Genomic DNA, 16,020 nt, shown 5'->3' with positions numbered 1-16,020 from the left:
TGGATGTTTTCCCATTTTGCATTTTCATTCTTTCTTTCTTCCCCTTTGAATCTATCATTATAAATTAGATTTTTTTTTTCTACTTGATTTTTAAGTAGCAGCAGATTAGGGTTTTCTTTTCTATTCTTGTATCCTCTTTCATGTGTGTGTAGTTTAGGGAGTTTCCATTTGCCCATGTTTGTGTTCAAAAAGATTGTGTGAAGCAGGAGTTTTCCAAAAAGTGACTGCTCATCGCATTCTACAGAATCTTATCTGAAATGCACCAGCTGGGACAAAAAAAAAAGTCTATTTACAGATAAGCACAAGGCACTGCAGCTTTAAAAGACCAGATGGGTCATAAAAAAGACAAAATCAGCTTCAGCCTTTACTTTAAAGACTCAAGTGGCTTATTTTTGTAACTCACACAACTAGTTCAGCATCACTAAAGTGTTTTCTTTACCCCCAACAAACAGTTCAGTGCTCCATGGTTCTTTCAGGCTGTATAACATGTTGTGTTTTTAGTCCCCACATGCCATACGGTACACAAATACGATGGACAACGAAGAATGGGACAAGGTACCAGTTTAGACTTTCACACCGTTTGGTCACTTTCTGTCCTCGATCAGGGTTCAGTTTCCTAAATTCAATCCCACTCAGTGGAAACCTGATGGATCCACTGCTAAGGGCAGAGAGTGACTGAACAATATGAGGTAGTGCACGGCAGTCGAGTGCTGTGATGTGTGTAGATGTAGCTAACCCATAGCTTCTGATAGTCTCCCTGAAGGTTTGATGGGGTTCGTTGTCAATGTGCATACATATAGGCCACAATGCCTGCTGTGGCGTAGAAAGATGTGGCACATATGTGTGCAGTGTTTTGTAGGTTTGCTGTGCCTTGTATGTGTGCCATATAGTCTGAGAGCTCCTCCTCTTTCTTATTTTTTTTTGCTTTTGATGTGTGTCTGTGATGGTTGTAGCTCAACATCACCACGTGGCTTTTTTATGTTGTTTATGATAAACCCAAAGACAAAAAAAAATGTCTGTCTGATGAATAAGTTTGGAAAATGAATGGAAGTTTCAAATTCGTGGAACCATTAAATTGATCTGAAGCGGGGTTCTGTGGAAAAGTGGACCGCAGTTAATATCTTACCTGTTGTAGATAGTTCTTTTAACAGTCAGGGTTTGGAGAAATAGACATTGATTCTGATTAGATTGATGAGCTAATGGCTAGTCCAGGTGAGATCAACTCTGAAGTGGACAAATGCAATCTCTAAAATTTCACAGCGGCTCATGCAAATGCTATTTTATAAACTTCTACGCATCATCAGTCGTTTACGTAGAAGTATTCTGATTTTACGGAAAGATGTGCTCCAAACTGTACCAGAAATGCTAAAGCTTCTGTTGTTAGCTTTAGCAAATACCAAACAGAATCTGCTGTCATCAATCATGTGATGTTACATAAACAACAATGCGGTAAACTGCATTGCAGGAACTGCTGTGAAATGTTTGAGATTAGAGTTGTTTTAAGAGCTATCTACAACAGGTGAGATATTAACTGTTTGTAAATTTTCCATAGAATCCCACTTCAATAAAATCGGAGCTAAAACAAATTGCATCAACAAATGTTCACTCAGCATCTGATGGGATGAATGGGTTTCAATGAGGTTTAGCTAATGAAAACAACAAGAGGAGCTAAAACGTGTACAAACAGCAGCCTGTCTGGTCGAACATCTGGTCTGCATTGTGCCGTTTTGCCCACAGGAAGTGACAGTCCTGACCACAGGGAAAGCTTTACAAAACCACAGGAAGTGATAAGCTTAGCGAGATGCTAATTTGGCAGAAATGAAGCGTTCCCTTTTTATCTTCAGTTGTGTGAAGAGCCACAAAATGTCCTCCCTGACTCAGCCTGTTTCTCATTGGCCGCCTGGCGCAAGACCTACATGTTTCTCTCGCTCTCTCACTGGTTTTTTTTTTTTTTTCCTGTGGCGCTGAACTGAAACCCACTTCAGAGTTCTTGGCAGCACAAACTGGTGACCTTTGCTTCTACAGGCCTGCGTTTTTGTCTCAGAATTCCTTTTTCCACTTTGTCCCCGTTTGTCTTTTGCTTTCTCTTAAATCCGTGGAGCAGACTGATTTGCTTGAGGGCGTTTAGTTGGGTTTGCTGTACAAAAGCGTTTCTGTTTGCATCCCTCGTCTTTGTCTCACTACCGAATGTGCAAAAGATTTAGGCAATTGAGATCATATAAAGATTTTGTCAGCTGTAATGATGCGTGCATTTTATGCTTTGTCTGTAAAGGTCCTAGAGATTTATGTGGTGTAGTCTCTATTCAAAGTTAAATAAATAAGCACAAGCTCAGGTCTCTGTTGAGGGAACATCATCGGAAACAGGATTACTTTCCTCTTATAGCCACACAAAAATCCTTTATAAGTCAAGATGTATGGGGTCAGTGATGTGCTGCGAAACCAATTAGTCTGATGCCCCCATGTCAAAAACATAAATAAATATCACAGGTAGTTTTTATACGTGACCTCCTGTTTTCATCATTTATTACAAGCTGGTTTTACCTCTGACCCTCTTTAGCCTGTCGTGGCGTTGCTTACAAGCACATCAGTAAAGCAGCGAGCTAGATGCACACACAGAAACACGCTTTTGGTATTTGCCTGGCACTTCTAATACAGAAAGGCATTTTATTCATTTTTCTGACCCACTAGTTGTGGTTTATATCCCACTAATCATCTAAAGATAGATTGTTTGCTCTTCGGCCACAGCAGCAGAGACAGGATTAAAGCACCGTGACCCAGTTGTAGAGCTTATGTTAGTGCGCAGCACACGTGAGTTGTACTCGATCATGTCTGCCTTCTCCTTTGTTAGCCCTTCATGCAAATTGCAGGCTGCAAATAAACCAGGCTTTGAAGGTGCCCAGATGGAAACGTTCAGCGCTCGCTGAGCACTGTGTGTGTGACTACGCAGACTATTTCCTGTAAAGGTGGAATCATTAAATATTTAATCAGATTCACTAGACGGCTCGGTGCTTACAGGCGTACCAGTGAGTGTCGTACGCCGAACCGGCTGACATACTTGCATCTGTGCGCAGATGCATTTGTTCAAGAGTGCTTGTTTGTTTGAGATGGTTTTTGTAAACTTTACATTTTTATTTCTGCTGAGTCCACCGTCAGCTGCTTTGCTTTTGCGTCTTAAAGCACCAACTGCTGTGCCTGTAAGCTAAGCACGTTGTAGATGAACCATCCTTTATTTACCGTGTTTCATGTCCTTATTCTGATCGCAGGGCAACTGGAGGACCTGAGGTTGCCATGGGAACTGGTCCCTGGCCCCAGCCCCCTACTGAAGCCGAGCAGCTTCAGGCGCTGATGGCTGCAGCCAACGGTGAGTCCAACACCTCGCCATCACTTTTATTCCCCTTTTCCTCCATCCAGTCTGCTCAGCTTCTCCTAGCAAATGTATTTATCTTTGTGTGCGAGCGGATGCGTGGGAAGAGGTGTTGTGTGTAGCTTCCAGGGCAACCAGCCAGACTCACCCATTGATAAAGCGCTCTCTGTCTACATCGATGTTTCCATACTGTAGACCTGGGATTAATAAGTAACCAGAGTTAGATAGTGGACCAAGCTACCTGCAGTTATTCTGTATCACATGTTGTGTGATTTAAAACCACAACAGATGTGTGTTTCCACTGTACACACTCTGGTGTTTGATTATAAGCAAAGCTGCAGGAAAATGTGTGACCCGTTATTTTTCAACAACACACATCTTCTTCTGCCTCTGCTGTAGTGAAGGTGCGCCAAACGAGAGGCGCACACAATATTAGGGATGCACAATATTATCGGCTTGTCATCGTATCAGCCGATATTATCAATAAAGTTAAATATCGGACATCGGCCATCCCATTAAAATAACTCACCAATATAAAAGGCTTGTTTTACGTTAATTTTTAATTTAAGAAACTAAGTATATCTATTAATGTACTACTACTTATGCACTTTTCACTTGTCACTTGTGAACAGGTTGAATTTAAATTTGTGAAAATTTACAGATTTGCACTGTTCGAGTGTCATTGTGTTAGAGAGAGTAAATGTCACGAATAAATTTGACATTAAACATAATCCAAGTTGAAGTGTTACATCGTTTTCAGCCCCCTGTTTGGCATCTAGCAGGCCAAACTGACAAAGACCAAGCAGAATAATGTATTTTAATTCCACAGCAGAGAAAGCTATGTTGTCTCTGTAAGTAGGTCTAGAAAAAAAAAATCGGTATTGGTATCGGTTATCAGCCAAATAAGTTTTAACATATTGGCATATCGGAAATCGGCCAAAACTCCAATATCGTGCATCCCTAACTGACATCAGGCTGTTGACAGCTTTGTAGTCTGATGGGAAAAAAAATTGTCATTATTAGTTAAAAGAAGTCAGAATAAAAACATAAAAAATAAAACACAGGAATAAACTCAACAAGTTTAACTGCCAAACAGTCAAGTCATTGTTTCCAGCTTAGTTTCAACACATCTCCTTCCACTGACAAACACTTAAACACAAACACACACACACACACTCTTTTCTTGAATACGGCTCGGGATGTCATGTGGAATTTTTCCACTGGATGGAAAAGTGAAGTGAAGAGAGACAAAATGTCTGAGCACGAGGAGATTAATGTACAAGGTTGGACAGCGTGCGCAGTTCTCGAGCCATCAGGGAGGAAAACGAGTAAACAGTGACAGCGATAAACACTGAAGGTCATCACCTCTTGTTTAGCGTCACTGGCAAGGAGAATAATTTAGAGTTAAATTAGACTTTTTTTTAGAAACAGAGTGGCATTCGCTGTCTGTAAATATGTGTTTATAGTGCGAGTTAAGATACAGGGTTGTGTGTGTGTGTGTGTGTGTGGGGGGGGGGGGGGGGGGGTGGGGGGGGGTGGGTGGGGGGGGGGCTTGTGTCTCTGGCTCTGCAATGCAGGGGCTGTGGGAGAGAATTATGAACAGAGCAGCTACGTCATGCACTCCCAGAAACGGAGCATGCCCAGTGGAGATCCACTAACACAAACAAGCACTCCAGAACGCCCGCTTTCTAAACCAAAACGTTTCCTGCACACTGTCAACTTCACGTGCGCTGCATCACTTTTCCACATCTTATTCTGTTCATGTCTTCAGTTTTCATCCCAGCTTGCTGCAGCTCGTCTTTTTCTGATGTTTGCACCTGTTTTCACGTTGGAAGCTTGACATTTGTTGTTTCACTGCTTCTTTTTAACACTGCTGCCACAGTCAAACTTTCCAGCACTTTTAACACGTTTCACCCCTCCTCCTCCTGTCCCTCCACACCTCCTCCCCTCATACCCCCCAACTCTGTCTCTCTTCCCACCAGAAGTAAGCGAGGCCACGGCCACCCTCGGGCCCGGCACCATGGGTCTGAGCACCCGGTACAGCCCCCAGTTCACCCTGCAGCATGTGCCGGACTACCGCCAGAACGTCTACATCCCCGGCAGCACGGCCACCCTCACCTCCAACCCCCAGCAGCAGCAAGCCTTGGCTCAGCAGGCCACGCAGCAGGCGTTGCCCCCGCCTCAGTCCTCGGGCCAGGCCGAACCCCCCAAGGCGGCCCAGACCCCCGCCTCCAAGAAGAAGTCCACCAAGAAGGAAAAGAAGTAAACGTGGACAGGGCGAGGGGGCGAGAGCATGATGTGATGAGAAATTGAACCCCCCCACACCCCTCTACTAGGTCTCTCACTGCTTTGCTGGATGCTGTTGGTGGTTCCTTGAAGAATCCAAAACGTGCTGGAGGTTTTTCTTCTTACTAATCCCTGCTTAAAGATCGGGTATTGTTCATGTAGTCTTTGTGGGTAGGTATTTTTGGCTGGGTATGGGGGGTTCCTGTTGTGTTCTTTTTCTTTCAATGAAAAAAAAAAAAGTACAAAAAAAAAAACTATTGGACACAGATTTAGTGTAACAAACCTTGCTGGGATGACAAGGCTACACACGACGATGTATTCAGAGATGAAATGTTAATGTCTTTCATGTTGGAGTTGTTGCGCATTTTCCTCAAGGTGAGGAAAGTCAGCTGTTGTAAAGTACACACGTTGCCATCCGGTAGACTCCTGCGTAGGGCCAGCCTCAGCATAGAGGCTGTTTGACAGGTATTACACTCTTCTGCATGCTCATTAAGGTTCAAACCACATAGGCTAGTTTAGAGTTGCAAACTATGCATTGCAAAAGCAAAGAGGAGGACATCCTGAATCTAATTTCCTCCCCTCCAATCGCAAGTCAACAGAATGCACAAGGAGCATTTACTTGACGCAAAAATGAGAATTACTTTTGTAATCATAGTTTAAAAAAAATGAAGAAATCTTGTGATATTTTTATGGCCTGAGCATGCACACACGGGAAGGGGCTGGCAGAGGATGGGGGAGGCATTAAAAGCAGTGCGGTTTGTCTGCAGGCTCAACCCAGCTGCCCTCCCTCACACCCAGCCCATGCTCCTCCCTCACCCACTACCCCACAATTTGAGCCAAACTGAGAGAAATGCGCTGTCCGTGTTCTGAAGAGGAGACCGTGCTGGGGGCTGTAATCACTACACTCTTTAGGGAAACGTAGACGTGCTAAACTTAAGCGCTTAGGAGTTTCTAGACACTTTGTAAGCCTCTAGGGCCTTCATAAAGCTTTCACCCTTCACTTCCTTGAGGTGCTGAAGAAATTTCTGGATGTTTAATTTTTCTTTTCCCTTTTGGAAGATTATAATTCAGTAATGGAGTTCGTTATGGAGTGTTTAGTTTGCCGTCCGTTTTCTGTCAGGCCAGATAAAACTGCATGAAAATAAGAAGGCAGCTCATAGATGGGACTGGAGGGAATGAAAGGGATGCGGTGAGAGGCAAACGGATCAAGGTGACATCATTGTGCCAAACAAGGAGGGGAGGTATGTGTGATGCAATGTTAGCTCCACCCACTGAATGTACAGAGGAACCACTGCTGATCTGCCCCCCTCCTAACGTTCTGTGAAGCACTGACCCAGGTAGAGGTCACCAAGCACAAAGCTGCTCACAAGCTTTTTCCAAATTTATTTGTAATCAATGGGAAATCTGATCCTCTCTGCCTCTCACCTGTCTGCCCCCCCCCCCCCCCCATCTGTGCAGCTCGACCCCCCTCTGTAAATAAACACGAGTCTGGTCGATGGTATGAGCAGAGCATTTCTAAAGCAGGGATCTCTTCCAAGATTTTCACAATAGAAGGTTCTCAACGCGGTGATGTGCTCTACTGGAATGTGTTGCGTTTTGTTTTTCCAAAAAAGCAAAACAGTAAAAACCACACTTAAAAAAAAATAATCCAATAAACAACAACAACAAAAACCCGGACATGTTCTTCTTCAAGCGTTTGTGTTGCAGTGTAGTAACTAAAGCACCATGGAAGCCGACTAACTCGTCTGTGTAAATAAATGAATTAAAGATAACTTTAGACAAGTAAGCAAAGTGACACACGTAGACTAGTTAACTTGTGGTATGTGTTGCGCATATTTTTGTGTTTATTTTCTCTTTTATCTATCTTTTATCATATTGTAAAGAAATAAGACAAAAAAAATTATGGAAATGTTTCTATCCTTCTGTAACCTCAATGTTATTTTGCGGTGATTTTTTTTTCTCTTGTGCATTTGTGAAATAATGCCTCTCATTCTCTTTCTGTCCATATGAACAAATGATTATAAATATTATATATGTGTAAGTCCGTCCGCTGCTGAATTAATACTATTCTATCCTGCTGTATTATCTTTCTTATCAAACGCTTAGTCCTCCTCTTCCACGCTTCACTCCCGTGTTACTCTCTTATTTTTATGCTAATATTTATATTTGTTTTATTTTCTCTTGAACACTGACATTTCAAATAAAATAAATCATTTTAAAAACTTTAAATGCATTGTTTGTTGTCATTTTTACATGTTAATGAGTTTGCTGAACAGTAAGGATTTATCTGTCCCAGTGTGCCGTTTGCTTTTTTTTAACTTCAGCTTTTTAATTTATCAAGAAATGTGTTCAGTGGCGTGTCTGGCTCATCTGGTTCTTTTTAAGTCTTTAAGAAGGATGAGCAAAACAAGAAGAGTTTGAACAATCAAGACGTTTGAGTCAAAATTCTTCAATAGTTTCCATTCTTTTGAAGTGAGGTTTTGAGAGAGTAAACAATATCATACCTGCTGCAGATAGCTCTATGAACAACCCCAGTTTGGAGAAATTTAGTTACTTCTGATCAGATTAACAGCTAATTCAAGTGTAACCTATTCCAGATTGGATTGTCGATGTCTTAAAACAAGTCAAATTTGAAATAAATAAATAAATAAATCACAGTTGCTCCTGAAAACATTTTTTTCTAAACCTTTACATCACCATCAATTCCACAATACACGTGTATTTACATCAGGTTCCTGATTTTAGTTTTGTCATTTTGTTTGCTATTTAGTTTTGATTGTTTTGATTTGTTAAAAAAAGAGAAAGTATGCCTAAGCCTATTTTATGACTGCCTATTGTTGTCATTGTTATTCATTTTTGTCATCACTCTTTGTTAAGAAATCAAGTCTCTCTTGTAAATGAGTTCTCGAGGCTCAATGGGATTAACCTGTTTAAATAAAGAATGAATGAAAGGTTCTGTTGAAATTCCCAAACAAATAATGGCAGCAGAAAATGGCCGTAGCACTTCTGGTTCTGCATTGGGGCACTTCCTACAAAATATAATAATTCTGCTGCAAAACTGACAAAGATATAAAGACATAAAATAACACTGACATGAATTACAGACTTTTTTATTAAAAACTGGAGCGGTTTCAAGTTTTCAGCATTCCACGCTGGTTTGGACCTGGCTCTGACAGGCTGTATGTTCATCAGGTCAGACTTAAACCTCGTTTCTTTCAACTGAAGTCATTCACAAAATTTTCTATAACGTATTCATTGTTGCTAACATTTCTACAAGAACATCTGGACTTTTGATTTTAACACAGACAATACTACAGCAGATCCCTGATTACTCATAATATTTTGGAGCATCTGTTTGAGGCTGATAAGAGAACGTCTGTCTGAAAAGTTGTATATTAATGTGCAGATTATTATCACTGGCAGTAAAGGAAAAAAAATCACATATTCAAACTTCATATTTCTCTTTCTTGCCCATCAGAGATGCCAGCTCTTTGTTTTGATCTTGCAGGACCTGGGGCTCGCATGGGGAACGATCATGGTCTGCTAAAGCTTTTATGCCTTTCAGATGGTCTTACACAATCACACACGTCTATAAATAGCCCATGGGATGTCACAGAACAGAACCCAGCAAAGGATGCTGCAGATGTTGGGGGATGGAAGGAGAAAAGACAGAGAAGAAGGAGAAATTATATGAGCAAAGCTCTGAATCAAGCGTTATACCCATTTTCTTTAATGAGGGTAAATGCAGATTCTCAAAGTTGAGGTTCTTATGCGAGAGTCACAAAAGAAAGGAATTTACGAGAAGCAAAACAATTAGTAGTTTACAATCAGTCACGGCAGACTCACAAACTCAAAATGGCTGACTCCTTTCAACCTCCTCTAGATGTGTTACGCGGTTGCCACGGCAACTGTCAGCCCCAGCTCAATGCCTTTCCTCTTCTCTACACATCCTCACTACAGATCTATGAAGTGGCCATTACTGGCTGCTGCTGTGGCCTGGCAAAACAGATCGAGCCTCAAGAAGGCAAACACATTCAGCCATTAGTCAAACCTGGCAACACAGACAGACATATGCTGGAAACATGGCCACACTGGGCAGGGAATTTCCCACACGGAGACGCAAACAGATGATTCGGAAGCAATAAAGCCACTGTGGGTTCGTCACAGCTTGATTCACGGGAGATTTATCTGAGGGGTGATCTAATTCTGGTGAACAATCGAGGGAAACTAAGGAAATATTCATATGATCACACTGACTATAGCATAAAAACAGCTTTAGAGTCCCTTTGTCAGCTGATATGTGTTGTCCTGTGACTCACAGAGTCCTGCTGTCCCCATGTGTCACCCATTTCCCCCAAGAGGAGACCCAGCAGAAAGGGCAGATTGTTCTGGTGTTGCCCTCTCTCGTCCTGCCTCCCTAACTCATTTAATGAAGCACATTCTTGCCGATTAAACACACACAAATATACAGTACACAATGAGGGAAACAGTAAAAAGAAGGTTGTAACTAGTGATGTAGAGCAGGGTTGACCAAGGAGAAGACATCACAGCAGACTGGAAGCCGACAATGGACTTTCTGTGTGGGAACACAACATTAGTCAGACGGGCTGGACAGCACAGACTCCATCGTCTCTTCCTTCATGAGTAAATCTGAACAGGCCTGGGGTTGTCCACAGAGACACCCTCTGCACTTGAAAGAAGTCGGACACAACCAGAACGATGCCCTGAAGACATTTCAATCACATTTTCTTCTATTCTGTCGTCATTTTCAGCACAAAAGAGCAACAAGATTAGCGTCCTTCTCAAAAAGTGACTCACAAGAAGAGCCGGTTTCTGATTCCAGGCCCTGAATGTTCTGATTAGTCAGAGTAAACAGGAGGATGTGACGGCATACAGCGCCGTGGCGGGACAGGAACTGAGTTTCCCGCCAGTTTTTACTCTTCAGAGGTGAAGTAAAAGGAAGGAAAGCTCTCCCCACACCTCCCCTCCTCCTCCACGTGCTTCCTCCCTCTACTTCCTTCCCTGCTCCCCTCCTTCCTCCCATCCTGCAGCTGTCTCTGGGTCACCACATGTTGGAGGACAGAGACCCACTTTGTGGACACTGGATGCACAAAGACCAACTTAATCTGGACTTTAAGGGGAGGGGAAAAAATCACTTTGAGATGAACAATAATCCAAATTAAGGGAGAACTTAATAAACAGCAGCAGGTTAAAGTCAGCCTAAAAAGACGCAGCTGTTCTTTGATGGATCTCTCGTTAAAAACAATAAAACTGGGACAGAGAGGAATAAAAGCCTGTTATTTTGGCTCACTCAGCCAGCTCTAAAAATACTGCCCAACAAGTTCTGCACGCTATCAAACATTAAATAACATCCACTGAGCACCTAATCCATGCACTCTCTCCAATCATCTTCACTTTCTTCCCCTGAACACACAAACATTTCTCCACAAAAAGTCTGCTTTCATTTAGTATTTCAGCTGAGAGGAATGTGCCTATCAGCTCACTCAGTAACGAGCAAGCCCAGTTGGTGTTTGGCTGAAAGAAAGAGCGCTGGAGAGCTGGAGCTCCTGAGCGCTGCTCCAACACTCCCCTGATTTAAAGAAACGCAGTTAATGTGCTGGCTGCTGGCTTGGCTACATCACAGAGATGGAGCTGTAGCAACGTGGAAGAGGAGCACAATGCGCCCTTTCAAAGCTGCAAACACTTTTGTCTCTCTCTTCATCTGAAAAGCCCCCCCTTCTCTCCCTCTTTCTTTCTCTTGCCTCATCTACTTTGCCAAGAGCTCTTTGCAACTGTTTTCTCAGCTGGGAGGATGGGAGTCAGACAGGGGGTGGAGGGGGGTGGGAGACAGGAATGAAGTTGGGAATGACAATCTCAGGGAGAACGATGGGTGAACATGGACTAACGGAGGTACGGGGCTGGTTACTTTGTGGATTTGCTTTGAAATTGTCAGCAAAAAAAATTTCGTATCGCCCAAACGATTGAACAATATTTGTGTTTACAGGAGATTAAAAGCCTCCATCTGGGGCAGAGTGGTCCCCCCCCCCCCCCCCCCTTACCCCCATCATGTCTCTTTAACATGCACAGAAAAACAACATTCAAGCAACATCCCAATCCTGCTTTACAGGCAGCCCCCAGCACTCAAACACACACATGCAGCAACCACACCCCCCTCAGCACAGTGCGGATCATCTAATCCGCTCCCTCCACCGCTGCCGTTGTCATGGTTACAGAAATTTCCAGAATCCAGTGATGAGAGAACGGACAGGAATCAGAAGATTTAGTAAACATTAAACGAGTCAGTTCTGCTTCGTGTGTTGGATTTGTGTCCATGTGTGTCCATGTGGGGGGGGGTCAGCTGAGGACCTAAGTGTGTGTTTGTGTTTCCAAATGTTGGACACGCCGTAAATGTGCAGACCCTGACGGAGAGACATGTCGACAGCTCAGCGCCACGAGACAGGTGCTGCTGCGGAAACGCTGCAGCTGTTGTGTGGATATCTCAGGCTAATAAAGCGTGCTCCATCAAGCACGCAGGCAGGAGTAGAACCAGAGACTCTGGGCTCCAGTCTTCATAGCTAGGACAACTTCCTTCCAGCTCCTCAGCTGTGGTGCAGATATTAAAGATCAAAACGCCAAAGTCAGAAAGACATCTTGTGTTTGTTGCAGACTAAAAACCAGAGACGCAGCCGATCTGTGCCGTCTGTGCTTGATCATATTTGACGAACAGTGACGACAAACGATCCCTAAACTTTTACACAGCACAGTTAAAGTCATTTAACACAATAATATGCAGGACAAGTCAAGATCTTCTATCAGTTCAGCAAAGCTTCCATTCATGCAGTTTTCACAGATGCTGCAGAAACCTGCTCCAAATCTTAGCTTTTCATCAGAAAACCAGGCTAAGTTAAAGTCACCGCTGCGCTTTCTGAGGTTACATACATGCGTCAGTCATCTTGAATGGGGTTGACACCTAAAGTTGATCACTTGCTGATGTACACCCAACCATTACTTTCTGAGTGGTTCATTTAAATCTGTTTACTGGTTCATCAAAAATGTTGCTAACAGACACAGGATAAAACAAGCCCTTTTGCCTTCAGCAGTGGGTGATGACCATGCAAGTCATGACTTTACTAATTCTTTTTTTTTTAAATGACACAATGTTGCTTGTAAACAAGCAGCAGACAGGAAGTCGAGTCTTAGAAATGTGAAATAAAAAAGTAGACTTCCAACAACAATATGGATTCAGCATGAAGGAACAGCCGTCAGCAGTCAGAGAAAACAGAAAAACAAGAGAATTTGATGAGAAGGTTGTATATTTGTTAAACCCGGGGATAACGAATGCATGAAATCAACTGAAAGCAGCGTGGGAATATGTTAGGAGATGTTGGGGCAGTGGTTTGGATATCAGCAGAGCTGATGGGACACGAGGGACTCTGCTGAACGCCGAGGCCTCTGGGACAGGTGCTAAACCCATCAGAGGAGGCAACACACTGTGGAACCATGGGAAATCAACTCACGCACAAGACATGCCAGAAGTTTGAACCAATTGCTGCAGCAGAATGAGACACAGAAAAAGTAAAAGTTACTGATAACTTGTATATGTTACATATTTTAGGAGCTATTTTTAGTCAGTGATGAGATCATCAAATTTCTTTATAATTGTGACTGTGCACATTATAAATCATCTCACTGTCTCATTTGTTTTGCAGGAAAAAGTAACTTCTTGTTGGAAGAAATAAAAACTAAATTATGAATTCAAAACACTGCAGGATGTTTGGTGGAACAAAATCCTGCTCCGGTGCCCCAGTTTACACGCTCTCATGGCGTGTCATCCTCCGCCCCTCCCTCCACCTCTCTTTGTTCTCTTCCGCTCTAATCTTGTTCTTTACTCTGCATTTTTAAATGCTTTATTTTGCCAAATTCCTTTTTTTTTTTTTTTTTATCCCACTATGTGGATTTTCCTGCATTTGTCCCATTTACTAACCTAAATACGTCTGTTCTAAATACGGTCCGTCAGTCAGCGACCCCACCTTCCATCTTCTCCTCCCTTCCTCTCCTCCTTTCATGACCTCTCAGGGATCAGTGGAGGTCCAGAGAGCAGTTTGTTTTGCCTCGTCTGTCTGTGTACATAAAACTCAAATATTCATGCGCTCGCTCCGCATCGAGCAACAGCAGATGATGTCGGCGAGCAAACTAAAAAAAAAAAAAAAAACTCCCAGTTTCCATGGCAACCTCCACCATCCTCTTCCCTCCCCTCTCGTCTTCTGTGTTCGTGTCGGGAGCAGGAGGAGGGATGCTGGCATCACAGAGTCGATCTCCAGAAGACAGGAGGACATGACGAAAGAAAATAGGAGGATTCAGAGTTTTTGTCTTTTTATGCCCCCCCCCCCAAAAAAAAAATACACAAAGAAGCTATTAGCAAAGACTATATGCTGCACAAAGGCTTCTAATGTGTCTCGTTTACCGCCCATCCTGTATGAAGTTCTGATCAAATGGGCCACACATTTCCTTACTGAAGAAACAAATTTGTGCAAAAGAACCTAAAGGGTCCAGAATGACCCCCCCCCCCCCCCCCCCTCTGCCCCCAAACCTTCCTTTCTCTGGTTGCTTTACTGCTTTATTTATTTTTATTTCTTACCATCATGCCATTCTGGCTGACTGAGCACCATTCTCTCATCTTTGTTGCAGACAACGTTCAGCTGCAGCTATACGTGCACACACCTGTGTTCTCCCTGCGTTAATGTGGGTCGTCTGCAGAACTGCACGCATTTCTCTTTGTTTTCCTTTCATCCACTTCCTCTAACACCACCAGAACCTCCGTGCACACCAGGAAACAGAGCCGGAGAGCTCCAGTGAAAACATAAGGAAAATGTATTAAACCGAGCACGTTTTAGGGAAGACAAAGAGATGAAAAGTTGATGGAAAGAGACATAAAAAAAATGTGGAAGAAAATATTTGGACAAAAAATATGACGAGGGGATATAAAAGGGGACTTGTGAGAAAGAAAAGGGATAGGTTATTAAAAAAAAAGGATGGGGAGAAGACAAAGTCAGGCTCTGGTGCTGCTATCAGACAGCAGGAGGTTAATGGTAACCATGGTTACCAGTCAAAAGGAATGATGTCATACCTTTAACAAGAAATTGTTATTTATAAGAGCAATTTCTTTTTCAATATTAGCTCAATGTTTGATAGAAAAAATATAAATTCAATATAAAATGTAGTTTATATTTTTGAGCCTTGTCTGCTTAATTACATTTGACACATTTTAAAGGAATGTTATTAAACAACATCAACATTCTTCTCATTGAAAAAATGTCTCCAGTCCATTAGACACACCAGAAATGTTCAAACGATGAGGTTTGTTATAAATAAGCTGAAAGTTTTGATTAAATGTTACACTTTTAGTCTATAAATCATCAGCCTCCTTAATCGTTTTAAACAAGATGAAAACGGTCAAATGTTTTTAAAAAGTTCAATAAACAATTCAGATACAGAGCTGGAGTTATGAAGGACTTTTCTGAGACAAATAACTGAACCCATTAACTCACATCCTCAAAGTGAGAGCTCAGATTTTTTTTAAGTAGACTTATGTGGAAAAATATAAACAAACAACATTTACCTGTTTTAGATAGGTTTTTAAACGACCTCAGTTTGCAGTAATTGTTTAAATCTGAGATGACTGATGACCTAATGGCAAGATCCAATGAACTCAAAGTGGATTGCTTCATAAACGTTTAGATTACATCATTATTTAAACCAAATTAAACGTTATTTTCAAACACAAAATGCAGCTGGATGCAACACTTCCTGTGCAACCTGGCGCACTTCCAGCAAAAATGTCAACATTTTCTGTAAAAATAATCGTCACACACACCTGACAGTCATTTTAAAGGTTTATAAAATAGAGTCTACATGAAGCATTGTGAAATTTTAATCATAAACCTCATTAAGCTAGTCTGAATTAGACATTTCCTTCTAACTGAGGTGTTCAAATATCTTTCTACAACATGTAAGATATTTACTGTTCATAACATTTTACAGAGAACATCACTTTAAAAACATATGAACCAATTATTTAGCGATTGTCATAATTTTTCAGACTTCTTTTGTTTGACCCTCAAATGTCAGGGCAAGTTCTGTCAGGGCTCTGCCCCTCACAAACACCCCCCACCCCAAATGGAGAAAGACCAAGATTTACAGGTCGTGCATGTGCAACACATATAGACTGCATACACCACTAATTCACTGCCCCCAAAGGAGATCAGACCGCTGCAGGCTCAGCTGATGTAGGTCGATCCACTGACCACACCCTGACCCCTCACACACACACACACACACACACACACACACACACACACACACACACACAC

At 42.3% G+C, this 16,020-nt stretch overlaps 1 protein-coding gene across 1 annotated transcript in view; it reads left to right on the top strand.

Annotated features, from left to right (window-relative positions):
* LOC119408700 (protocadherin gamma-C5) overlaps positions 1-7,294 on the top strand; it is a 15,916-nt gene extending 8,622 nt beyond the window's left edge. The window contains exons 2-5 of the mRNA XM_037675540.1: positions 153-220; positions 502-555; positions 3,264-3,361; positions 5,347-7,294. Of these exons, the coding sequence (XP_037531468.1) occupies positions 153-220; positions 502-555; positions 3,264-3,361; positions 5,347-5,630 (504 nt within the window). The 3' untranslated portion in view covers positions 5,631-7,294. The remainder of the gene's footprint in view (positions 1-152; positions 221-501; positions 556-3,263; positions 3,362-5,346) is intronic.
* Positions 7,295-16,020: the final 8,726 nt, after the last annotated feature.

The sequence above is a fragment of the Nematolebias whitei genome, chromosome 4 (genome assembly GCF_014905685.2).
Source record: "Nematolebias whitei isolate Nwh7 chromosome 4, NemWhi1, whole genome shotgun sequence".
NCBI lineage: Eukaryota > Metazoa > Chordata > Actinopteri > Cyprinodontiformes > Rivulidae > Nematolebias > Nematolebias whitei.
Note: the sequence above shows the minus strand (reverse complement) of the source record. Positions and strands in the feature narration are given on the sequence as shown.